The 26435-nt window shown below is 42.3% G+C and overlaps 2 protein-coding genes, 1 long non-coding RNA gene and 1 pseudogene across 3 annotated transcripts; 3 read left to right on the forward strand and 1 right to left on the reverse strand.

Annotated features, from left to right (window-relative positions):
* The first annotated feature begins 77 nt into the window (after positions 1-77).
* LOC128887767 (uncharacterized) lies at positions 78-3047 on the forward strand. Its single transcript, XR_008460096.1, has 2 exons — positions 78-509; positions 808-3047. It is a non-coding gene; the product is annotated as an uncharacterized LOC128887767 (long non-coding RNA).
* A 3764-nt stretch (positions 3048-6811) lies between these two features.
* Positions 6812-11176, forward strand: LOC128887721 (galactokinase-like; annotated as a pseudogene).
* On the reverse strand, positions 10592-13995 carry LOC128887766 (integumentary mucin C.1-like). Its single transcript, XM_054144057.1, has 3 exons — positions 13769-13995; positions 12510-12956; positions 10592-12330 (listed from the first exon to the last, which is right to left on the reverse strand). Exons 1-3 carry the CDS (start codon positions 13833-13835, stop codon positions 12236-12238), a joined length of 609 nt encoding a protein of 202 aa, XP_054000032.1. The 5' UTR covers positions 13836-13995; the 3' UTR covers positions 10592-12235.
* Positions 13996-15918: 1923 nt separating this feature from the next.
* LOC128887762 (toll-like receptor 7) lies at positions 15919-26111 on the forward strand. Its single transcript, XM_054144043.1, has one exon. The coding sequence runs from the start codon at positions 16702-16704 to the stop codon at positions 20797-20799; it is 4098 nt and encodes a 1365-aa protein (XP_054000018.1). The 5' UTR covers positions 15919-16701; the 3' UTR covers positions 20800-26111.
* The last annotated feature ends 324 nt before the right edge of the window (positions 26112-26435 follow it).

Raw genomic sequence — 26435 nt, forward strand, 5'->3', positions numbered from 1 at the left:
GACTCCGTCCTCTTCTATCCTCCCGATCGCAGCTTCTCCAGCAGCCACTCGATCCCCCCGGAGCTCGTCGAAGACGAAATCGCAGCCGCGCACCCGAAACCGTTTCCCCCGTGCTCGGACGACCGATCGACGATGTACACACGGAATCTTCGCCCGGAGGAGCAACAGTAGCGCGAGGCGGCGCGGCTCGCAGCCAGTAGACCGTCTCTTTGCGCGTACACGCGTGCCGTGGACCGAGCACAGCGGGTGGTTCAGCAACCACCGATCGATGATACGTTCATCAGGATTCACCTTGGGCGCATATTCGAGCCGCGTCGCGAGACTCCCGAGGAAGTATTCCTAGGTGCAGGATCGACCGATCGATTAGGCTTCGCGCGATGATCGGGATTTTGGGATGCTCGAATCGCGGCCTTTATCGTTTCGGGGCTTTCGTACCTAGCCGAGGTGTTCCATGGCGGTTCCGAGTGACTTTCCAACTGGAAGAGCGGACGGACTAAGGAAGGCGGTTGGTAAGGCGCTTGCCTACCGTACCGCGACCCTTTTTTTCGGGGCGGAATTGAGATTTGAACGTTCTGTTGCGAGGAAATGTTTATCGGCTGCTTTTCGTAGTGTCCACCCTCTTAGTGCTCGCATTCGAACGTCAGGAAATTTTAACTGATTTATAGATCGAATCTGTAGGTCATGGAGTATACCTATTGCACACTTTTTTTTTTTTTTTGTATAAATTCTCTTTACGGAAGTGTTCACGTTTTTCTTGTATAGTGGCATCCTTCTAGTATTCACGTTTAAACGCAAACAAATTTGTAGGTCGTGAAGCGAAACTTTGGTACTTGAACTACCAACGCTCCATCTGTATCTTTGAAATTCGAGGAGGGAAGGATAAATTAATTTATCGATGCAACGACCTTCCTATTTTGATATTTGTCACGAAAAACTGCACGTACGTTAACCTGAAGTAACTTTAAAACGACGCGAGTCACGTGTCCACCTTGATAGTTCTGAGCTATGTAAAAAATGATAATAAAACAAAAATTGTAGAGGGAAAATTTAGAAATATTGTGGAAGTTCACTTATCGCCCTCGATTTCTGCGATAATCGAGTTAACCAATCTAATGGATGGCTGCATATCCTGCATATCCCCATTATTAGCTTCAAACTTACTTATTGCATAGTGACCACCCCCTTCAACTATCGACACTAGGCAACGAACGTGGCTCCCGTGTAATAATCGAGGTAATCTATCGTAGAGAATCGATGATGCGTTTATCAAGATTTACTTTGGATATTCCCTAACATCCCTAGGCGCTAGTCCAACTGGGATTAAGGTACTCGAATCGGTGATTCAAGGGTGGTTTTAGGATTTTTATAGTTCACAAAAGTGTAACGTGGTTGATATTATTGCTTGATAAAGCACTCGCGTACCATGCCTAGATGCATTTTCGGGGGGTGAACTTAGCTTCGCAAATTCTTTTTCTGATGTCTACTTTTTTCTTTAGACATATAATACATACACATAATACATACACATAAATTGATTTAAGTTCGCGCGGTAGGAAGATTAAAATTCCTTAAAAGTAGTTGGCGCGCATAGAGTATGAAAAAAAAAGGATAAATAATAGTAGAAAAGTTGTCGAGGGAAAAGTTGCAAATACGCTGTAAGTTCAATTATCGCGGGAGTCCTCAGGCCTGATTTCCTGCAATAATCAAGTTAACCAAGCTAATGAGCGATGGCTCTGCACATCATATCCCCACTACTCGCTCCAACTTTACTTATCGCACAGCGACCATCCTCTCCAATTGTCGTCATTAGGCGACGAACGAGGCTCTCATGTAATAATCGAGGTTCTACTCTAATCCCTTACAGAGATCTATCAATTGCAAAATGTATTCAATGAGTACTTGTTCGGGAATTTTGCCCGGGATTTGTGATTTTTCAATTACGCTACGTCATTTCCGATCCCCGTGTTCCACGAGCAAAGGACACAGCGGGTGTGTTTCGATGAAAGAAGGTGGGTGGCCGTGGCAAACCTAGGGGAAACAGTGGCAGGTCCAACCCCGGGGACCTGCAGCTAATAAGTCGAGGAAATTTTTCAGTAATTCAGACACCTCGCCGTATTAATTCATCGTAATTCGTTAGACGTGGCGCATAAAAGACCAATCTTCTCAATAATCCTTGTACGTTTTAGTTTTTTAGTCTCTCGAGCAATAACCAATTAACTCTCTATACTTCCATTAAGACATCAACCATTTAAGTATCGACGATTAAGATTCCAACGAAAACTACCAGGTCGTTTACACCGTCGACAACGATAAAAAAAAAAAAACTTTTTTTCTACGCTTTCGCATAGTACTCGAATTCAAGCCTGAAAGAAACAAGGACCTCTTGGGTGCCGAAGTTGAAGGTTCGTTAGTTTCGTAGTAGATCCGACTCGGAAGGGAAACGACGGATCGACGAAGCAGGCACAGAGGGGATGAAATTGAGGGGTAAGAGAAGGAAAGACACTGGCGGAGGAAAGTAAGACGAGTCGCGGGTGAAAAAAATGGGGGGGGGGGGGGGAGAGGAGGGATGAACGTGATTTAGCGGGAGAAGAAATGAAAACGTAGCAAAAGGGAGAGAGAGAGAGAGAGAGCGAGGAAAAGGATGGTGACTGATTATACAGGGGAGGAAGGGGAAGATTGGGAAGTGAGCATGAGAGATGAACGCAGATGAGGATGAAGGGTGGCATGAGACGACGCTACGTCCAAGGAGAGGATAGGAAAGACGAAATAAAGGGACACGAGGGAGCGTGCTCTTATTGACGAAGGGCAGGGACTCCGCCCTTCTGTTGAGAGTTAAACTCACGTCTGCGCCTACTTTTTTTTTTTCGCCGAAGCGGGCCACGCGCGCCCGAAAGCGATCCCTGGGATTCGCTCCTGGATTCCCAGCTGAATCGAATCTTACTGGATCTTGGCTTGAGGCTGTAGGTCCTGGTTAGGTCTGGGACCATTCGTACATTCGAAAATTAGAGTATTCGACGATTTAGATAGGCGGAATTCATCGTACTACTGTAATTGAAACACAGTTATTAGAACATATTAGAACACTGTTAGAACGTATACGACTACTCAAGTAATTCCAACGTTCGAACATTCGAATATTATTATTGGAATACTTGAACCTTTGAATATAGTTATCAGAATGTTTCAGTGTTTGAATATTATTGTTGTGACATTTCATTATTCGAGTATTATTACACGAGTATCTTCGTTACAATATTGACGTGTTCGAGCATCATCAGACGAACATTTTTTTATTCAAATATTCTTCTTCTTCTTCTTCTTCTTCTTCTTCTTATCTTTATTAGAACATTCGAGTAATCGAGTTTCGTTATACTTGTATTTCTCTAGTCCTGGTTAGTAATACTCAAAATACGCAGGAAAGTATGACCTATTCGGTCAGAACGTAAAATAGGATAATATCCCGTTTAAGGCTGCAAAATTATTACTATGTGTTTATAGATCTACGAAACGAATCTCCTCTAATTATACATATGCACAATACGAGTATTAAAGTTTGGCATAAGCACAGTTAATATATTCTGTTCGATTAATTTCAATGCAGTTTGCGTAATTCTCGTATCTCCAGGAAGCTTAAAGTTCTATGGTGTGATAATTACGCGAACGTTCGTGACGTACCCATTATCGCGCTCCACGGATAACCACATGCAGCGTACTGTTTTTCCGTGTCGATATCCCAGCAATTTTCGTTATAGTATCGTCCAGCAACGTAACAGTGGCTTGGTAAAAGGATATCGAATCGGTTTTTTTTTTCCTTTTCATTTCCTACACACCGGCAATTAGCGTTCGAATATTAACGCTGCGAAGCTTCGGTTATCCGAACAAGTTTGCCACGCACTGTTCGAATAAACGAATAGTTCTGAAATATTATCAGGAGTTAGCGATACGCCCATTATTTCTGTCTCTGGTCTTTCTTATCATTTCTCGAACGCGTTAGATTTAGATGAATTTGAATGATAAATTACTGTTGAATAACAATTATTAGATAATTCGTAAATAGTAACAGTAGACGATTATAGAAGCAATTGAATAAGAATTCAAAAAGAAAACGCCTTGTTAACCTCTTCAAGAACGAATTCTTTCGTTCGATTTAAAAGCTGTCAATCCGATGATTATGCTGCTTATTCGCAGATTATAGTATTTATAGCAACTTTGAAACTAAGAGAACACTGTCGTGCGAGGCACAATCTCCGTAGAGGTTAATAATATGCTCATTTTCTTGCGATTATACTTGTGACTCTCGCGTGCCCCGTAAGTCGCAATAAAGAATATTGTTTAACGTTTTCTTGTTGATACGGTTTATGCACAACCTCCGCCATTCGTCTCAAGGCTGATGCAATATACCGAAAGAAACTGAAGCATTTATTCACGAAAACTGACGCTCGTGAAAATCAATTATTCCAAAACGTTCTCAATACGCGAAATCAATTTATTTCTCTGTTATTTTATTTAACGTTACATGCCGTTTGTTATCATTCTCATGTCTGGAGTGGAGTTTAATTTGTACACTGGGTTCGAAATAGAGCAAAATTTAATTAACATGATTGACTAATTAAGTACGCTTGAAATTTGTATACGTTAATGTTGAACGCGTTAAGTGTAGGTACTCTAGATATACAGACACAAAAACTGAATACGAATTTGATCGTTGCATACGAAACGTATGAAACCGGGACATTCTAATGAAGCAACTATTATGGAATGTGCAACGTTTTTAAATGTTGAATATTGGCGAGCGTTAAAATTGTTCCATTTTCCTTCTCTTATCTCCTTATTTTGCTTATGTATGCATTTGGTCGTTGCGGGAACTTCGTAGACGCGTCACGATAAATCTGTACGGCATAAAAAGTTGATCGCTAAATCGAAGCGACACGATTTTTACAGACAGAGGTCACGGAGATTAGATCTTTAGGAGAGTGTTCGAGTTTGTCCACGCTGAATCCAAAGTGTCGACTGTGTTATTCGTAAATAGTTTATGTAACAGAACGATCATAGATCGTTTACATCTTAGAAAGTTCACGGGTAGCAGGTGTTCACGTAACGGTGATTCTACTGTATGTACGTAAACAATTGTTTTTAATAATTCCGATATACAGGGTGTTCCAGAATTAATGTAAGAACCGGAAACGGAGGGTAGTTGAGACGATTCTGAACCACGATTTCCTTTGGAAAAATGTCACATGGTGCTTGGTTTTTGAATTATTAACGAAAAACCGTCGACCAATCACAGCGCCCGAGTAGTGCGCGCTCAGCCGCGAGAGGTAACTCGCGCGCTGTGATTGGTCGATGGTTTTTCGTTAATAATTCAAAAACGAAGCATCATCCGATATTTTGGCAAAGGAAATTGTAGTTCAGAATCGTCTCAGCTACCCTCCCCTCCCATTTCCGGTTCTTACGTTAATTCTGGAACGGCCTGTATAATTAGGTTTGCCCTTGACAATTTAATACCGCAGAAATACTCCACTCGACGAGAGGCGCGCATGCGAAAGAAACGAAAATAGAAACAGCAGAAATTCGCATTTTTCCATTTCCTCTTTTCCAGTCGATGCCACGGAAATGTCAGATGAAAAATACATCGGCTCGAGCATCGCGATCCCGTTCGAATGACGTTGTTCCAGTATGAAAACTAAATCCCGTAACATTGGCGCAGAGTGCGGCATCTCGACGCTAGGCAATTTATCGAACAATAAAGTAAGAGCTCCCATTGTTCGAGATAGAAAAATCGGAATAAAACTTCCGTTTCCACAATGCGCCACTTTACCGGCGCGTTACACTGTGAGAAGTCGCATTGTTCGCCCAACAAATTGCCGTAAAAGTCGCGGTGAACGGATTATGTAAACGTTACGACTCGTTGATTCGCTCAAAAGTCTTGGGACAGTTTCTAAATTTTACGTAAACCTAGAGGACGATTATAGAGTCGCCGGAGTGAATAGGACTTTCTGTCAGATCTGGTGTTTCCAGCCGATGATCGAATCACGTAGGTTTGGTTCTGCTTATAATGGCCTCCAAGAATAGATTCTCGATGGTTGATACTAATTGAGGCTTCTGGGTAGAAGCCTTTTCCTAAGATACTTGTACGTTTCACCAGCATTGCAGTAGAAAGGAATATCGATATATCGGTGCAGACTTAACACAGATCTGAACCTGATTTTTATATAATTATATAATTATTGTTACAGACAAGATCTTGCCTAGATATTTTGGCACCTGGTAGATAGGTTAGATCTGAACTGATATATCAGAGTGTCCCTTTAAGAAGTTAATAGCAATTCTCTGACGTTACGTCAGCATTGCAGCCAGCTTCTTCAGGGGTCGAATATATCAGTGGAAATTAACCCAGACCTAAAAATAGTTTCCCAACAATCTATCGATAGATGTATTGGGTTGTCCAGAAAGTCCATGCCGATTTTTTGTTGGTGGTGTAGGTTTAAATATATCGAAATGCTTGAAAACGAATAACATGTATCCATCCCTTGAAAGGTGGAAAGGTTGTGAAAAAAAATGGTACCTATGTAATTCAATAAATATATATAAAAATTCAAATATACCTATGCATCTTTCTTAAAACTTGGCACGAACTTTCTGGACGACCCAATAGTTCGACAAATAAGCGACTAAAATGAGCAACATTCTCTAAAACATTCCGATAAAAGTAAACCTAAACATTCATAATTTTATTGGAAAAAGAAGAATCGCCAATAATTAATCAAAAAAATTCATAACCCACGCGAAACACCTTTGATAATAACCTTAGATGCCCGGAGACGTTTGAGCAACGACTGTGGTCGTTAAAAAAGAAATTAAAGAAAATCTCGTCCGTTGCAGTTTCTCAAAGATTATTATAACTCGGTGAAACCGTATCTGCACGATGAATTCTCTGGTCAGTTTCCGAAAAGTCCCAGCGTGGAGGACTTGAGGTCCCTGGCTGAAAAAGAATTTTTCAATTACTACGGCAAGTTTCCCACGTGCGCCGTGTTCGCACCTGGACATATATCACTGACTGGAAAGAGCGCAGGCCTCGCGGGAAGTAAATCGTTGTCTATGGTACGTGAAAATTCATTTGTTTCGTCGTGTTTCGCTTCGAATAACTGGCCCCGCTTCCGTGATCGCCGGAACACGCGCTTTCCACGGTGGCGCGGCGTGTCGTAGAAAAAGCAACAGAACCGTAACAACGACGTGCACGTTTATCTTCAATTGAAATAAAACAGGCCATTCAACTTGTCACGTTGATAGTTGGTAAACGCAGCAACGGTAGCAAATGGTGCCACGTTAAAACGCTCACGGACGAAATTGCCGGCGAAAAGTCGTTCAGGTTTTATTTGAACCCTGAAAATCTCCAGGTATCCACGGAAGATGCGTCGTGGATACGGTACTTGAAGGCGACGATACAATGTTTCAAAGCGAAGCGAGGTATCATTCTTCAATCATCTCTCTCTCTCTCTCTCTCTCTCTCTTATGCATTTCTCGAACAGTTCACCAGAGCTGGGCAAAATTGATATAAAAATCTGCAAAAATTTATAAATCTTTCGAGTGTGCAAATTTCTTCGTACCAAACTTGCCGTATTCGATAATCATGAAATTTTTACATGAAAATCAATTAGAAAGTAGTGGTAATAATTTCCATTTCATTCTATTCGGCATCCACTGGACCGTTCACGTTTTAAACTATGCGACATAACGAAATGATCCAGTTGAAATGAATGAACGTGTTGTTTCGTAAATGAAAAATACGTGAAAATAAACTACTAAATTAAATACCTACGTATTTACATTCTGGGAATCCCCCATATCCTGTAAACAGTGTGCTTTTAGTGTGAAGCAATTTTCTCGATACACGTCATTACGTATATTTATCTTTCGTCGATACATCAGAAAACGTTGCATCACTCTTCACCTTGAAACGAGCCAGATGAAAAATTTGACCCTTATCGCTAAAGTATTCTATTTATATTTATACTACAGTTTGTAAATAGCAATAGGGAGACCATACTGAACGTGCCACTTCAACTCAAAAAATCGATTATTACTTTTCTCCATGATAACGACTCTACTAATAATTCTACTTCTTACGAGACTGTCATGCATGCCATTAGCAAACAATTATTTTAATTGTTGCTCCGTCCTCTGTGTGTGTATTTCGTCTGTGTAGTCTCGCGTACGTTTCAAAATACGTTTAGGTATGAATACTGAGAATTATTACTGAACGACGCAAACGAAAATTTATAGTGAAGCGAGTGTACGTACATCACGCCACACTTACACTACCGTTTCATACATCTGGGATCGCTTAATTATCATTGATAACGGTCGTGAAAAACGCATACAAATGACGCGCGCGTGTATTATTATGCTTACTTCGGAACGACAAATAAAACATTGGTCGATGGCTTTCAGCGAGGAATGCGGTTGTTTGATCACCGGTACGTGAGAACTCTATATATACAACTGAAAACAATTACTGGATCACCTGTTCAAACACATTCCCCGCTCCAGCACTCTGAAAGTTCCAATATTCTGCATAAAGTGGGCAATCAATAAAAACACTACTCTGCCAAACGTTCGTTATCCAACACCGCCAACGAAACGAATGATGTTGAACCTCAGGCTTATTAAACTTTCTATTTCTTCTAATAAATACTGCGTGCTACTTGAGTTTGGTACAACCGTGTTTTGCACACCCGGTATAAATCAGTCGACTTCGCCTGCCACGATAAGGAAAAAAAATGCACAAAAACATTGCATACAGGTTGAGGTTGAGACACTCGAGACTGGTTATAGGAATCTAAATTCAAGCAATGTTACAGCGATATTATGATGACATTGCAGTTATATAAATAGAAAGTTATAACAACAAAAAATTGGAAAGCAGCTATTACAGGTATTGTTATTTTAAAGATTACTTTGAGGCCTGTTTTTCTCCAACTACCAGTAAATTAGTTCGCTATTCAAATGGCCTGTCTTAAATGTTCCAACCTCTATAAAAGGCGTGGTTTGGCGGATCATTCCACGACTCTATTCAAATTCACGAAAAACGCTAATATGAATTATATATTATTCAACTAGCACGCAATTATTGCATCATGTTCAAGCTTATATTTCCCCCCTCGATTCTTGATAAGTAGTTATCTGTTCACACAGGATCATGCTTCGAAACCTAATAGCATGTTGAGCAAAACACATTGATAAACATACTTGCGTTATGATGCACGAACAAAGATGGACAAAATATTTCTCAAATAATATCTGGATCTGTCGCTAGTCTGTCGCAAGCGATACAGCTTTAAACGCGTTTAACCCTTGCCATTTACTTCTTTCGTAGAGCACTGGTTACCTGAAAGTTAATCGCTACATTGCTCGCGCTAACTAATAAATATACATTTTTCTGAATATTTATCGCGATACGTTTGATTCCATTTAAATTCTGACTCTTATTTAACGAGTAACAGATAAACGCTTGTCGATGGCTTTTACTAGAAAAACCAGTCCTCTCCATTTTTTTCCCATTTCTAGGTTAGAATGCATCTTGTAAATTGGTAAAAGAAAAACAGTTTGTACGAAAACCAGTTATCTCGTTCGACATTTCTAGGTTAGAACGCGTCCTGTTTTTATTGCCTGAAAACTCTTCAATTTTGGGGACGACTGGAATATTTAATTTTGCCCAACAATGCATTAGGTTGTCCAGAAAGTTCGTGCCAATTTTTAAGTAACATTCAAAAACATGTTTGAATTTTAATATATATTTATTGAATTACATAGGTGCCATTTTGTTCCATAACCTTTCCACCTTTTAAGGGATGTATATATGTTATTTGTTTTCAACCACTTCGCGATATATTCAGACCTGTACCACCTACCAAAAATCGACATGAACTTTCCGGACAACCCAATATATGCCTGAACGCGAGAAAAATGATCGAACAGACGTCCAGCCGACTAGAATAAGTGCGATTGATATTGTTAACAGCGCGTGTTCCCGGATTCGAAATCGTAATCGTCTCCAGCGTGCCGGTGAAACGCGGTCTTGGTAGTAGCTCCGCCCTGGTCGTTGCATTCTACACATTTCTCGAAGCAATCACGAATATGCAAACTGGAAACATTCTAGAGAAAACGCTGGCGTGTCACTTGGCAGAGAAACTAGCGGTAGAATCGCACGACCACCGTATCGTTGATGCTTTGGCTTCCATTGTCGGCGTCGAAGAGAAGATATTCGCTTTCGATGCACGATCCTTTGACATCGATGCTTGCGATTGGAATTCGTTAGAAGTTGAACTGATCGTTATCGAATGCGTTGATCCCGATGCCGAATCCCCAAAATCCCATAACGCAGGGTGGCACAAAGAAAGTTTTACCATTATGAACATGATGTCACGTTGGCGTACACATCCGGACGGTATTTTAATGATGGAACGTCTGATATCGCGTGAAATGATAAACATGGCCAAGAATGTTATCAACAAAGATGAAAGAGTGTCGAGAATGGTAGATGCCATTAGAGCAGATCGGTGGGACGAGTTTGGTAGGGATTATCAAACAATTTGTAGTATTGTACAACTTAATTTGTTATATTTTTCCATTGCATAGTATTAATTATTGTATAATTCATATAAGCAATTATTTTACATAGCTTGTTAAAACATTACATTGAACGTAAATATGTTGTATTATTTTAGGCTGCTTTGCATATATTTAGTTTTAATAATAGTAAATCCTGTCTCTCGCTTTTAATATGTTTCCAAAGTTATTTGTTTAGGTATCGCACGTTCCACTGAAAGCCAATAAGCTTCGTCGCGTTTCTGTACAATTTTCGAGTGAATGTTTAATGCGCATTATAGGAAAACTCCTGTGGGAAAACTATCATTCCGCGCGTAAATACTTGAGCTCATTACCAGACGATATTGAACGTATTATGACTGTGTTGAAAACAACCGAGGGAATTCTAGGAGCCAGTGTTATCATTGGCCGTAGTCACAGTGCATCTATAATTGCATTGGTAATTATTTTATTTTTTTGAACAGGACAAAACGTTTAACGTAAACAAAATTGAAAATTAATTTCTATTCCTTTCGAACTTATTATTTAAAAACAAAAACAAACAAACAAAAGGAAATAAAAATACACGTTATTCGATTACGATTGCTACGTGAAACGTTGAACGGCATACATAAGTTGTTCTTTTTATACTCAACGTCTGTTTCAATGTTTGTCAATTGTTACACAACTACGTTTTCCAACAGGTACAAAGGTCGAAATTGAAAAGTTTCATCCCCTTGTTAAATCGTATGAAGGTTTTGCAACAACGGTATTATAGGGTAAGATCATTCATGGGGGCATCTACACTTTACACATACGAACGTCATTCGCTTTCTTGGAATGAAACGAAGCATCGTTGTTATCGCCGAAAATGTATAACCAAATATCATCTTCGCGACGAAGACAGCTTCAAATTAAATGCATACAATTTCGATTTCACCAAAACTATATCCCTGTTTATTCCACATGAGTCGCTTTTTGATTAACCATTTTTTAGTTTATTATCTATCAATTAAGTTTCCCTTATATCCACCTTTACTATGAAATATACACATAGGAACCTTTATATCTGTGTACATTTTAATATTCTTATATTAATTTAACCGTTGTTTTTATCATACATACGATAGAAAATGAGTAGAAGATAAGAAAAAAATGAAAAATGTGCCTTAAAAAATGATCCTCACTTGAACGGAAAATAGTATATAGATTATTATCTTGCAGAATTGATCTTTTTAATGGAATGTGTATTTGATTGGTCGTCGACTTTCGTGCACGAGTTGCGCATGCGTATGGTAACGTTCGGTTTCTCTCCCCTTTCTCTCTCAAGCCCTTAGTTCTCAACTTTTGCTTTCTATCTATCTCCTTCGCATTACTTTTCTCTTTCTCGCAATTGCATTCGTTATCACAATGCGCGTGCGAATATGTGGAGAGACAACATTGTAATGTAACCTGTCTTTGTAATTAGGTACAAAGAAACGAAACTCGCATTTTGCACATCACATTACTAAGAGCACTTAAACCACGCGACACTTAAGTGCGTTATAAAAATACGCAATATTGTTATAGTAAAATTTATAGTTTTCAGTTCAAATGACTGCATTTACTTGTCGAAAAAGGAATTTTCGCGTTGATGACTTCTGCGACATCATAGCGTACGGTACTCTCGTTCATTTAACGTTCTATAAAATTTCCATGAAAATGCTGCAATTGCCATCAAACATATAGCTAATATGATGCCACCTAAAAAAAAGTTAAAAGTACACGATGTAGCTATAAGAAAATACTGTACTTGTAAGTATAGTACTACTTGAATGTAATTCAAAGTAATATCTATTTAAGAAAGCAAATGGATGCATGTGAATGTAAAGTAATATGATCTCGATTAGTAATAACATAGATCTTAAATATGGAATGCCTACCTAAGAAACTGAGCCCATCGAAATGTCGTTCCTTATAGGGTGAAGGTGGGACACCTTTTGTTGATACAGGAAGTGCAGTTGTGCCTAGTGATGATGTACTTGTTGGTACATTGCTTGCAGTCGTAGTAGGTGTAACTGTACTAATAGTCGTAGGTTTGTCGGGTGTTTTTGTTGATGGTAATGTAGTTGGTTGAGAAGTGGTAGTAGCATTAGTGGTAGCAGTAGTACTGTTGTTGGCTTTACTAACAGTAGTTGCAGTAGTAGGGATATCGGTAGGTTTAATGGTGGTACTGCCAGTACCATTAGTAGAAGTATTAGTATTTGGAACAGTAGAAGATTTTGCAGATTCATTAGCAGGAATTGCAGGTTTCACAGGAGGAACAGCAGTGGTTGCATCCTCTGTCATATGATAAGAGACAGGTTTACTCTCGCCAGGCGGTGTTTCCACTGTATAAAGAATTAATATTTCATACATTGTCAATCCATTAATCTTTGGGAATCTTTGGGAAGAGTTATTTCTGTAACATTTATCAGATGAAAAATAATGCAATTGAACGATGCATGATTTATTTTTCTCTACTTATCATTGATATAAAGAATTGAAGTAAACATTTTACTTTTATTATACCGATAACACTAAACAATTGTTACACAATCAATGTAATTATTAGTTGGAAACATTTAATTTATAGCTTAAATTAAAAAATTCGATTCTATTTAAAATACTTAACAAAATCTCGTAAACCAAGAAATATTTAATAAACCGATATATACATTTAATGTACGAACGTAACCTTTATAAGGTAACATAAGTTTTACGTGTCTGGTAATTTGTAAAATTTCGTAGTATACACGTAAGCATATAAGAATCAATAATAGTAAATCTGTATACAAAAGCACCGAAGGTCGACATGACTAATCGAAAAGACTAAACAACCCATCATAATGGAACGATAAATTAAATAATTACAGGTATACGTGGTATTTCTCGAAACGTCGAAAAACATAACGGGTTGTCTTGTGTAACGCGACACGAGTGAACGCGTCTACTGCGTAAATTAAAAAAATGTACGACAACGTTCTTTCGTATCCTTTCCCTCGTCATACGTACATACAGTAGATTTGTACGAGTATCGAAAGTTCGTACAATATCCGATGATATCTGCCGTTTCTAGAGTTCATATGTTTCAACGTTGTTAAACGCGAGATGTTGTAGTAATAAGTATGCGAAAGCAAATACAAGAAAGATTTACACTTACCATTGTCACTCGCAATGCTGCAGACTGTTGTAGCCAATAGAATGCAGGTTATATACACTATCCTCATTTTCGCTATCAGAATGCAAACAGTTTCGTGAACAACGTATACTTTTTAAAGAATTTAGCTTCGATGAACAAATTCCTCGCCGCAAACGAGTTACAGATACGTGCAACGTAAGCTTCTGCTGAAGTTGAACTGGTCGCTAGCATCGGTCTCCACCAATTGCAACTGTTTAAGGACACTAGCGACGCTACGTAACTTTACATTTTAAACGTACTCTCCAGATGGCATACATGTGATGTGTAAAGGTCTGAAAACGTTGTAGAAATATCAAAGGGAAACATAAAAGCTCTTGGTATTTTAAATTTTATTATAAAAATTTGTAAAGTTACTGATTTTATAACGGAGTTCCGAGATACCTCGCCATCTGAATAAATAGATCAAGAGTAGAACATTACATCGATTGTTTTTCATTTTTTGTTATCATGCTTTCGTATTTGAATATCATTTACATTCGAAGTGATAATGTTTGTAAATATCTTTTTTTTCCCCTCAAGTATTTTGTATTATATCGATTATTTCTTGATTTTGTTTTACTTAAGGTCCGATAACACAATTGGTCGAAATGTTGTTTTTTCCTTCTTCTAGTAGCAAATACTATAATTCTATAATACAAGAGTCTATATTATCAAAATACAATGTCTAGTATATCTAGCTGAAATGAGTCTTGCTCTTTTAGCAGAATGTCACTAACTGCAGTACCAACCAAGATACATGCTTCCAGCAGACGAGATCTTGGTTGATGTCAGAACTAGTTACTTTCTCCAATAATTATTTGACCTGTGGATACTCGGACCAAAGTATAGATTGCACCGAATAAGGCGACTTTTTTTAATGCTGGCGTTAAAAAATAAAGAATAATCTGAAAAGAAGCGGTTTGCAACTCCAACAAAACGTTTTACAGAATCTCTTGACTATGCTAAACGTTAAAGTATCGAAAATAATTAATTCCTTTCTAAACACTCATAACTCGAGAATGTAGACACGAGCTCGAGGTCATCTGTAACAAATTCATTTTTCTAATGTAGGTTATAGTACTATTAGAGTGATCATCTATTTGAAGTGTATAAAATATGCTATACTGAAAAGTATACTTTATATCGAATAAAGGGACATATTTGCCTAAAGGAGGCTTGGAATGGACATTGATATTAATATAAAAAAAAAGCACAAGAGACACCGATTCAAATTCTTCATTCCTACAATGTTAAATTTTCGATTGACCGAACTTGTATCGTAAAGAACAAAATGAATTTACATAAACATTCGTCGTATCCTTGACGGGGTGGTACCTGTGGTAGAATAAATAGTTGATAGTATGAAAAATGAAAACAGTTCCTACAATATTTGACATGTTGAAGTTTACTTGGACCAGAGTACGTGTTAACGACCTGGCGTGCATTATCGTCGCGATCGAGGCTGGGAAAAGTGCACCAATAGCCAAAGAGCATAGCGAAACCGGTGCACATACCAAAGGACATATGGACTTACGTTGCATATAATATACCTGACATTCTGCTTGTGTTTGTGCCGATTCTTTGTAGAGTGTTTGTAGGGGATCTTCTCGTACAGGCCACCAGAGGCCTTGCAACCCGTTTTCTTTCTTGCAAGTTTTTTCGAAAAGTTATATAAACGCAATCTTCAAAGATTTGGACACGGCGTTTTTGGTTTATTTGTTAACTCTTAAAAATAGGGTAGAAAGAATTGTTCTGGTGATACATTTCTGATCAGACCACCTCGAGACCAAAGAATCATGCTAATAATCAATATAATACAGCTCCTTATTCTTTGTGTATTATACACGTACAAGAGCAACGAGCAAACGACACTATTTTTCGATTCGGTGTTTTTGAAAATAAAAAGTACAATTTGAATTATAAAATGAAATTCTAACGGAGTGCAGTATAAACTGTAAAATCAAATCAAAATACAGTACACTGAATATATTTCTCGCAGAACGAATAGAAGCATATCTCGAGAACCGTTTAACAGAACGAGCCCTCGGAATAAATCGCTACAGGGTGTTTTCACTCCGCATCCATTATTCGAATAATAAGTTTCGCATCCCCGGTCGCTCCTGGACGTATACCATCTTTGCCTGTAGGATAATGCGCCAGTGGCCAGGTCGCTTTACCGACGAGTCATCTGGCGAAGGTAGCACGAAACGGCAGCTTCCCTTTTTGCTTCCCCTCTAGGGTCCCGTGACGCAGTCAACTCGAAGCGCTATATATTCGAATAAAGTGGCGGTCTCTGCCGTTGGAAATAGGAATCGGAAAGGAACGGTCGGGAATGCCGATGATGCGCGGTCAGCGGTCTGCTGGATCAGTGCTAGTGCTTGATGTGAGGCGAGTGTGTACGGTGGTGCACGGTCGCTTCGCGTATACGGGTTTACGCAGACTGTTTTCATTGCCGTCGGTTCGTTAAAGCGTGCTCGTACTACTTGCCGCGACTGTGTGCCTGCTTCGTAACGTAAGCGTGCCGTAGGGATGTACTAAGCAGACGTAACGAGGACGAGAAAAAAAAAAGGGGGTGATTCGAAGAACGGAATCGCGGAGAAAGCAATCGGAGAGTATCGCGAGTGAGAAAGAGTGGAGGAACTTAGGGCAGGGTGGCTCGCCACCAGCCAACTAGGAATAAAGGGCAAGAGAAATGGGCCGGTCCGTACTTACGTGATAGGAGGTGCATGAGCGCGCGCGCGCTCGCACTCGCTCGCGTGTGTATGTGCGTGCGTGTGTCATCGCTGCGCGAGTGTGTACGTGAGAAAGGGGTGAGGAGCGAGGGTGAGAAATAGTTTGGCCGTATTTTCGAAAGTGATAGAATCCCAGGCGGAAAAGCCGTGGTTAGCGCCGGGTGTGAGGTTCGACGAGGCAAGATGACAGCTAAGTATATTTTCATGACGCTGATAAACGCGGCGTTCCTATGCCTGGCGTCCACGATACTCTCGGAGTCAGCCGGGGCCTCTTGCAAGTGGTTGTCCGAGGGTGGCAACGATACGCGTTCCGCGGACTGCACCCTGCGCGTGTTGGATCCTGTCGCGATCACCAGCCTCGTGTCATCGCTGGACGGTGCTCTCAAGTTGCGGATTAAATGCAGCGACGTCCATCACTTCGAGAGCAGCTTCAACGCTCAAAGCTGGCAACGGTTGACCAGTTTGCACGAGCTCCACGTGCACGGTTGCAAAGTGCTCCGTATACCGGAGGGATCGTTCCAACCGCTTCTGGAGCTCAAGAAACTCACCGTGCAAACGTTCAACGGTGTATGGGGTGCCAGCCGTGTGATCGAATTCGCCCCGAACTCGTTGCTTGGTCTGCGCGAACTGCACACCCTCGAGATCGTCGAAAGTAACCTGCACGCGCTTCCCGTGGGTTTGCTCTGCGGACTGGACAATCTTCAAACGTTGAATCTGACGGGGAATCATTTGCGCGACGCCAACGATATCGGGCTGTATCGACGGGACGTCCCCGGCGACGGAAACGTCGAACCGTGTCGCGCGGACATACGAGTATTGGATCTGTCGCTGAACGAGCTCGAGCGATTGTCCGATAACAGCCCGTTGGTCGGCTTGCGACAGCTCCAAGAATTGCACCTGCAACGAAACGCGCTCGTCGAAATTGCCGGCGATGCGCTCACCGGGCTGACGGTGCTGCGCACCTTCAACGTGAGTTACAATTCCCTGGACGCGTTGCCCGAGGGGTTGTTCGCCAGCACGAGAGACCTTCGAGAGATACACCTGGCGTACAACGGGCTACGCGAGCTGCCCAAGGGCATATTCACTCGTCTGGAGCAGCTGCTGGTCCTAAATCTCGCCGGTAATCGACTGGGCAGCGATCGCGTGGACGAGACGACCTTCCTCGGGCTTATTCGTTTGATCGTTCTCGATCTCTCGTACAACGCGTTGACGCACATCGACGCCCGCACCTTCAAGGATCTCTTCTTCCTTCAGATCCTCGATCTTCGAAACAACACGATAGATCGGATCGAGAGCAACGCCTTTCTCCCGCTCTACAATCTGCACACCCTCGAGCTGTCCGACAACAAGCTTCACACCGTGGGAGCGCAACTTTTCAACGGTCTGTTCGTACTGAATCGGCTCACGTTGTCCGGCAACGCTATCGCGAGCATCGACCCGTTGGCGTTTCGCAACTGCTCCGATTTGAAGGAACTGGATCTGAGCGGTAACGAGCTTACGTCCGTACCGGACGCGTTGCGCGACCTCGCCTTCTTGAAAACCCTCGACCTCGGCGAGAACCGGATCAGCGATTTCCACAACGGCTCGTTCCGGAATCTCCATCAGCTGACGGGGCTGCGGCTCATCGGAAACGACATCGGGAATCTCTCCCGCGGTATGCTCTGGGACCTACCGAACCTGCAGATCCTGAATCTCGCCAGGAACAAGGTGCAACACGTCGAGAGACACGCGTTCGAGAGAAACGAACGTCTCGAAGCAATACGCTTAGACGGTAACTTTCTGTCCGATATCAACGGAGTGTTCACCAGCATCGCCAGTTTATTATTGTTGAATCTATCCGAGAACCACATCGAGTGGTTCGACTACGCCTTCATACCGGGGAACCTGAAATGGTTGGACATACACGGGAACTACATCGAGAGCTTGGGAAACTATTACGAGATCCGCGACTCGAAGGTGAAGACCTTGGACGCCAGTCACAATCGCATCACAGAGTTATCGCCGTTGTCCGTCCCCGACAGCGTCGAGTTGCTCTTCATAAACAACAATTACATCAGCGTGGTGCGATCGAACACCTTCGCCGACAAGGTGAACCTCACCAGGGTCGACATGTACGCGAACATGATCGAGACGATGGAGCTGACGTCGTTGCTACTGACCAAAGTTCCCGAGGACAAACCACTGCCAGAGTTCTACATCGGCGGCAATCCGTTCAACTGCAATTGCTCGATGGATTGGCTGCCGGCGATCAACAATCAAACGTCCACGAGAGAATATCCGAGGATCATGGATCTGGACAACGTCATGTGCCGCACTTCCGGGCCACGTGGGGTCGCCATCGTGTCGGCGTCCACGGCCCGATCGGAGCAATTCCTATGCCGCTACGAGGCCCATTGTTTCGCTCTCTGCCATTGCTGTGATTTCGACGCGTGTGACTGTGAGATGACTTGCCCGGCCGGCTGCAAGTGCTACAACGATCGGACGTGGAACACGAACGCGGTGGATTGCTCCGGTCTCGGTGTCGGGGAGATACCACGTCGTATACCGATGGACGCGACCGAGGTTTACCTGGACGGTAACGTGTTACGCGAGCTGCAGAATCACGTCTTCATAGGACGGAAGAACATGCGCGTACTGTACGTAAACGGCAGCGGGATCGAGTCTATACAGAACCGAACGTTCAACGGTCTGAACAACCTCCAAATCCTTCATCTCGAGGACAATCGGATACGCGAGCTGAAGGGTTTCGAGTTCGAGCGACTCTCCCATCTGCGCGAACTTTATCTACAGAACAATCTGATCGGGTTTATCGGCAACCTGACGTTTCTCCCGTTAAGATCCCTCGAGATATTGAGACTAAGCGGTAACCGGTTGGTGACCTTCCCCGTCTGGCAGGTTACCCTGAACGCGCGTCTCGTCGAGCTGTCCCTGGGCAGCAACCCGTGGTCCTGTCGTTGCAAATTCTTGCAGGAGTTGTCCTCGTGGGTATCGGACAACGCGCACAAGGTGGTAGACGCGAGCGACGTTTGGTGTTATTACGGTGGCGACGCCAGGCCGGCGTATAGGCGCCGATTGAACGTTAACGAGACGGTCTGCTCCGATTACTTTTCTCAGGGCGGAGTGATCGAGAGCATCATGGTATCCGATTATTTGCCTCTGGTAGCTGCTACTTTGTCCGCGGTGCTCGTTCTTTTGGTGATCATCGTCTTAGCGTTCATATTCCGCGAGCCCGTGAGCGCCTGGGCTTACTCCAAGTACGGATTGCGATTTCTGCGCGCGAAACCAGGGAAATCGGCCGGGACGGCGGCGATGCCATCCGCGGCGCCGATGGCCGCGTGTTGCGACGCCGATCGCGAGCGTCTCTACGATTGTTACGTCTGCTATAGTCCCAATGACGAGGACTTTGTGCTCCACTCGCTGGCCGTCGAGCTCGAGCACGGCACCGCCGGCGTCAGACTCTGCTTACATCATCGCGATCTATCTTGCGTGCTCCGCGCCTCCGCCCCGGCGCCGGTCGTCCTGGAAGCGGTCGACGCGTCTCGACGCGTGCTGATCGTCCTTACCCGTAACTTCCTTCAAACGGAGTGGTCGCGTTTCGAGTTTCGCGCGGCTCTTCACGAAGCGTTGCGCGGCAGGGCGGCCCAGTTGATCGTCGTGCAGGCTGGCCACGCGTGTCCCGAGGTGGAAAGGGACCCCGAGCTACGGCCGTACCTGAGAACGGCGGCGGCGATTCTCACGTGGGGCGAGAAGAGGTTCTGGGAACGCCTCAGATTCGCCATACCGTCTGGAAACATGGGCGACATATCCATGGAGAGGAAATCGTCCCCGTTGGTCTACAAGCGGAACATCAACACGTACACGTTGGACGGGGTTGGTAGCGAGAAAACGAGCATGTCGACGCTGCGGGCCCAGGAACGACAGCGTACCTTCTTCAAAGACTCGTCGCCAACGACCGCGTTGATGCTGCAACACGCGCCTCCCGCCTATTCCTGCGGCACGGTCTCCATGCCGCAACAACAACCACCACCTTCGTCACCGCAGCCCAGGCTGACCGTCAATCACGCCTACCGAGATGCGGTTACCGTACCAGGTAGCAATCTCATCGCCACCAACACGACGGTGAGCAGCGGCAGCAGCGAGGATCACAGAAGACCGCTGTCCGAGCACATATACTCGTCCATCGACTCGGATTATTCCACCTTGGAGAGAACCGCCTGGAGACAGCAACAACCCCCGCCACCGCCACCGCCACCATCTTCCGGCCAGGCCTATCTCGTCTAGCTCCGACGACGCGAATTATATTCGACTCGCGTTTCACGGACGGAGTTGGGCGCATTTTTACTCTAGATCGTCAACCACGAGAATCTGCTCGTCTATCGACGAGTCTATTCGCGGACCTTTCTTTCGTCCCCTTCCCTGCTAAACGCGTATGTACGTGTACGTTCTCGTTTAGCAAACAAATTGGAAATTGCTACCTTTTAAAAGCATAATTATTTGTTACCAACGGCACAAGTTACTTACGAATCAATCCAATACGAAAAAGCAATATTGTAGAGTGCAGAGGATATAACGTCTGGCTAAAAAATTGTTCGTTTTTAAATAACTCGTTAATTCGTGTATCAACCCCGTAGATACACAATGTTGGATTAATCCTTGAAAAACAAACAATTTCCGATCCGTTATTTGTTCGATAGAAACGCAACCGAATCGGTTTTATATCGAACGAATAACAAGTTATTCGAACAGTTATTCGATACGCAAAACGGAGACACAAAGTCCAGACTGCTGGCCAATTATTCAGTAGCGAAATGAATTGGAAATAAGCTCAAAAGTTTACACGAAAAATATGTCGGTGCAATTGTAATTTTATCTGGTCCGTTCGCAATTTTAACCGAGCGATACGATAACGTTTTGCAAAGGTATAACATCCGACTCTGATTCAAATATTCCAAAAAAAACCGTTTGTTTTTCATAAATGTGTCAACGATACAAACAAGATTTTTCAGTTATCAGCATGAATAAAAACACGCTCGGAAATTGATTAAAAAGCACAAATTTCAATGGTATCGTGCATTTCGTTCGTTTAGCTCAAATAGCGAACAGTTCGTGCTTGATATCTAAAGGTGGTCTTTGAATATTTGTTCGATCGATTTTTCTTTAATGTTGATACGCTACTTGGTTCCATAAAAAATCCAGACGATCTAGATAAAGATGTACTCGAGGTAAATCGAGTAACGCTCAACTCTGCCCAGAAGGAAGACGCTTCTGGCTTTTTATGTTCGCGCCGACAAGAAGAAGGATTCGCATACTCGCAGAAACAGATATTTCCACGTGTTTCGTTCCACGGCTAGGATAACCTTCGATGGTTGATAAACGAAAGATATATTTTCGATTTAAATTCTGTCGTCTATCGAGCATCGACGTGCAACCTAGGGATTCGGAGTTAGCTAGGTAGTTTGCACCGAGCGTTTGATGCGTCCATTAGGCACTCGAGACGTAACAAACTTACGATAGACGTGATTGGCGTATCCAGTTGGGACTTGACGAAAGAAGCCAGACGGAACCAAACTCCTTCGCGTATTGGTCCCTCGACGCGTGACAAATTTCTGTCCAGTACAAATTAGATATTAAATTTAACTCAATTTTGTTGACGACCGAGGAACTCCTTAATGCTCGAGACAGATTGGAAAGTGGTCACTTTGCATCCATAGGGTGTGTTTGTAGCGTGACTTGGAAATGATTAGGGGAAATCTGGCTTTTTCGGAGGATTATGTAATTTAAAGTGGGAAATTAACGGTCGAAAGATAGTTTTGTATCTCTGGACAACCAATATTAGGATCGGTGCAAATATACCCTCGCAGATGCAAAGTAATCCACTTTTATGTGTCACTGAATATGCGTCAAGAGTCATCGGATATTCACTTTTATGATCCAATAATTGAAATATATTTACAAGAATTTAATGAAAGCGCCTCGATGCTTCAGGGGTTGGACACCTTTCAAGTGTTCCAGACGCTCTACTTCGACAACAGCTGAACCGAGGCTTTACTTTCTTCTATCATGTAAAGTATTTCGTTATTTGTGAATGTAGGAGAGTAATGCCGAGAGGAGGACTTATTTATTAAAAACACTTTATGTCTACGGATGTCTTGTAAAAAGATCCACGTGTACACGAATTAACACTAAAATTAGTTAATAGAGGAATCCGTGGTTTGGTAAACCGAGTGAAATGGTTGCAAAAATAAAAAGGTTTCGTTCGGATAATGCTGATAGACTCTTCGGTATGGCTGATCCAGCAAACCCTGGCTTAGACGCGGCTAGATGTTTGATGAACCTAGATCGACTAGAAACTCTAAAGCCAGAGTCGGTTTAGGTGCATCTAAAGTAAAGTTTGCTGTGTCAGCTTTTCGAGTCTTCCGGGATTACTTGCATCAAACGTCAGATTTTTACTTTTGTTACCTTTTATTTGACGATCCATAGAATTCATGGACGTGTTAATGTTAATTGATGCATCGTTTCGATCCCAATATGCGGGGAATATATCGGGAGTTCAGCAATTGAAAATAATAAAAAAAAATTAGACGATCATATATTATACGTAACCTTGTTCGTTTGAACATATTTTTTTTTTTTATTATTTTTACATGTTAAATCAATGTTTTCAATATAAATAGCTCCTCTTACCGTTACTCCGTTGATTTTTAGTCGCCATTGAGGGCCAATGATGATTTCTGATGGTGCATTATTTATTTAAACGACGAATTAAGTGATTTATACATTCATTTCCATATGTTTTTGGGAAAACGGTGATCGTACAAGGTGCTTCGAACTCGTATAGTTATGTATATCTTATTCGTACATTTCACAAACTTGGTACGCCTGGTGCGAACGTCCCTCGATGCAAACAATATCGAGTGAAATATTTGCCAGCAAGATGATTCATTGATAAAATCGCACAGATTTTTATTCACGGTTCGCAAGAGCTCCACGGGGTTCAAGAAAATATAATTCCGAAATGCTATTGAAAACTGCTTTGAGGTCATGGTGGTGGCGCCCACATGGCATGCATCCCTATCGAATATATTTTACAATTAAGGCAAGTCCTTTGCTCTCATTTAAACGTATTTTAACAGTTAATTGATTACCGTGTAAACCCTCATGATTTTCAACCGATATACCCGTTATGTACATTCTCTATCTTTGATGTAATTATCGATACTTATCCATTGTACCTTCCACAAGTCACGTATTTGTGAAGCTATCATTTTATTTTAAATAACGTCACTTTGACATTAAAAAACTAAATCCACTTTTGCGTAGAAATTCGAAAACCGAGTAACGGGATCGAGGTTTAACACGTTCACAGTTCGTGATCGGCATACGGGTCACAGCATCGTGCCATTGTATACAACCCCGAGAAGCTGGACGATGAACGGGTTAAATTTCCGAAAATTCCTATAGAGAGGTATATCGCTACAACCCGTTGTAGCATCCGGGAAGGTTTCTGCGAGCCTTGTGTAGCATACGCGCTCTCGATTCTCACAAAGAAAAAGTCTGTGCGATTCCATCAATTGAATAGTTCTTGGTAATTAGCGCGCTCTTATTCGGCACGCGTGTCAGAACCGAGCACGGTGCAAATTAAGTCTGTTCTGGCTCCCAGTGATTATCGAGCTTTCGCGTAGTCACGGCCTTTCGGAGGAACGTTAGTTTCGCGACAGAACACGCGATTAGCCGAGTAACTACGGACTACTTTAGGAAATATTTGTTTGCAATCCTTTTTCTCCTCGCGAAAATGCGTTCGCTACTTGCTTTGTTTCATCGGTAAAAGCGTGATTGTCCACTTTTCCACTCCTACGGCGTTTTCCCTTTTTCCTTCCCTTCCTCCCCCAACCTTTTGCTTTCTCGCTCGGCCTCGTCGTTCCCACCACCCTTCGTTTCTTTTGTTGTCTCTCATCCTTCTTCCACTACCCATCCACCCTCGATATCAGAGCCTCCTCGCTCCTTAGGAACAGATTGCGCGAGCGCAAAACCGGTGCGACGCGAAATTTTCTGAATGGCGTCTCGCGAGAACCTAGTTCCGACCGGGACTTGTCTGTGTGCTCCCTTTCCCACTTCGCTCGACGACTTTTCAGCGTGCAATAAAGCATAAACACGCCGCCGCAGTGCTTTAAAACAGCCGTTTCACCGCGAATAACTATATTTCAACCACGAAAGCGCGCGCGGTTCGTCGAGGACGAGTGGGATTGTTGCGGATTAACCGCGGTTTTTCAATTGGTTTCTTCGCGAAGTACGCGAAACGGATGCTCGATTGTACCGAGTTGACGGGACGGGAGCCGCGAAGATCGCGCTGTAATTACTCGAGATTGTATTCGGAATTTTTGTTTAGGTTTCGCGTTCAATTATAGGACGAATACATAGGGTGTTTTGTACAAGGGGTTACGGAGGTATATTCGTAGAAATTAACGAAGACGTCGGCTCCGTTTTCTTTACAGCTAGATGGTTGATCTTTTAGTACGTAACAGAATTTGTTTAGGAGATCGTTAAAGGGGAAAAGATGGACTCGCTTCTTTTTAACACTAAAACTACCGATGCTTCGGTTCATGGCCGATTCGTAGGGAGTAGAGTATCTAGTGTCTAGTTTCCTATTCCAGTAACGTTGCAATCCAGCATTTTTAAAAAGAAGTCCTCGAGGTACGCGGGTCGAATTGAGTAACTGTAGTGTTAACTTTAGTATTAATGGAATCTGGTATTTATTTCTTTTTTATTATTTAGACGCTTCTTATAAAACCGAACGACATTTCATCTCTCGCGAGTCCTTCGACCAGCGTCGACAACGATCGACTGATTTTAAAAAGCTCGGAGTAAGCACACGGGTCTAGTTGCTCTGTCGTTTCACCGTTGAGCGTTGAGGAACGATCGAAACCGATGATACCGTTTTGTCGCGGTCGGATAGCTGTTTTTAAAGCACTGTACTCCTTTGCACGGAATATGGTCGAAATGGAAATAAAAATAAAAATAAAAATAAAAATAAAAAAAAAAAAGAAAAAAAAAGAAGAAGAATTGTGTCCCGGTGCCCGATTCGTTTCCACGTGTGTACATATTTATTATATACAGAACGCAATATGTAAATAGAGCCCGCAAGCTGTACGCGCGTCAGCGTATCTGTACGTATGTACAATTGTACAAATTCTATGTATGAACGAGAAGAGGAGGAGCGCGTCGATCACGGGCGACACGTTCCCGTCGCGTAGAGAGTTTTAGCTTCGATTTTGAATTCTCGAATAGGTAGACGACTTTTTGTAATTTTATATGTCCCCGAGTTAACACTGTACGATATGTAAATATGTATATCAAACGTCGCCTCGTGTAAGATATTATTCATCGCGGATGGAATGAGACGAGAGAAAATGGTAATTAAGAGTGAGACTAAAATGAAAAAAAAAAAAATAATTAAATACAGAAACGAAGAAGAAGTGTGCATGCGCTTGCGATACCGCGAGCACCGACACGCGTCGCGCATGCGTCGTAAAACTTAACTGTATACTTGATTTATTTAAATCATGTGAATAAATTTATAAAATACGTTATTATTACATGGTCGTACAATTACGTATCCGATATCTCATACCACATCCCTTCGTCGTTTCAATAGTTGCATAGAGCTTCTCGAAAGTCAGTGTTCCGGGAGGTAATTGGAATTTTAGGGATGACTGTGAGTCGTTCAGGGTATTCCTAAATTTTCAAGTCTGCGACAAGTATATCGTACGAACGTAGCTTCAAAAAACAGTTCATTAAAGAAGACAATTTTACTTTTTCTCGATACCGTATTAATAAATGAATATCAGTTTCGTTAGGCGCGGACAACTCTCCCAGAGAGATTAAAATAAATTTATTACTATCTATATTGCTCTCTCAGA

Source organism: Hylaeus anthracinus, unplaced genomic scaffold (genome assembly GCF_026225885.1).
Source record: "Hylaeus anthracinus isolate JK02 unplaced genomic scaffold, UHH_iyHylAnth1.0_haploid 11989, whole genome shotgun sequence".
Classification (NCBI taxonomy): domain Eukaryota; kingdom Metazoa; phylum Arthropoda; class Insecta; order Hymenoptera; family Colletidae; genus Hylaeus; species Hylaeus anthracinus.

Bases quoted from the DNA above. Each gene is read 5' to 3' on its own strand.
- LOC128887766 (XM_054144057.1), bottom strand. From the start codon at position 13,835: ATGAGGATAGTGTATATAACCTGCATTCTATTGGCTACAACAGTCTGC. The intron at 12,957-13,768 runs GTAAGTGTAAAT...TTCTTTATACAG, and splicing joins CAGCATTGCGAGTGACAATG to TGGAAACACCGCCTGGCGAG. The intron at 12,331-12,509 runs GTAGGCATTCCA...ACTTTTTTTTAG, and splicing joins CGATGGGCTCAGTTTCTTAG to GTGGCATCATATTAGCTATA.
- LOC128887762 (XM_054144043.1), top strand. From the start codon at position 16,702: ATGACAGCTAAGTATATTTTCATGACGCTGATAAACGCGGCGTTCCTA.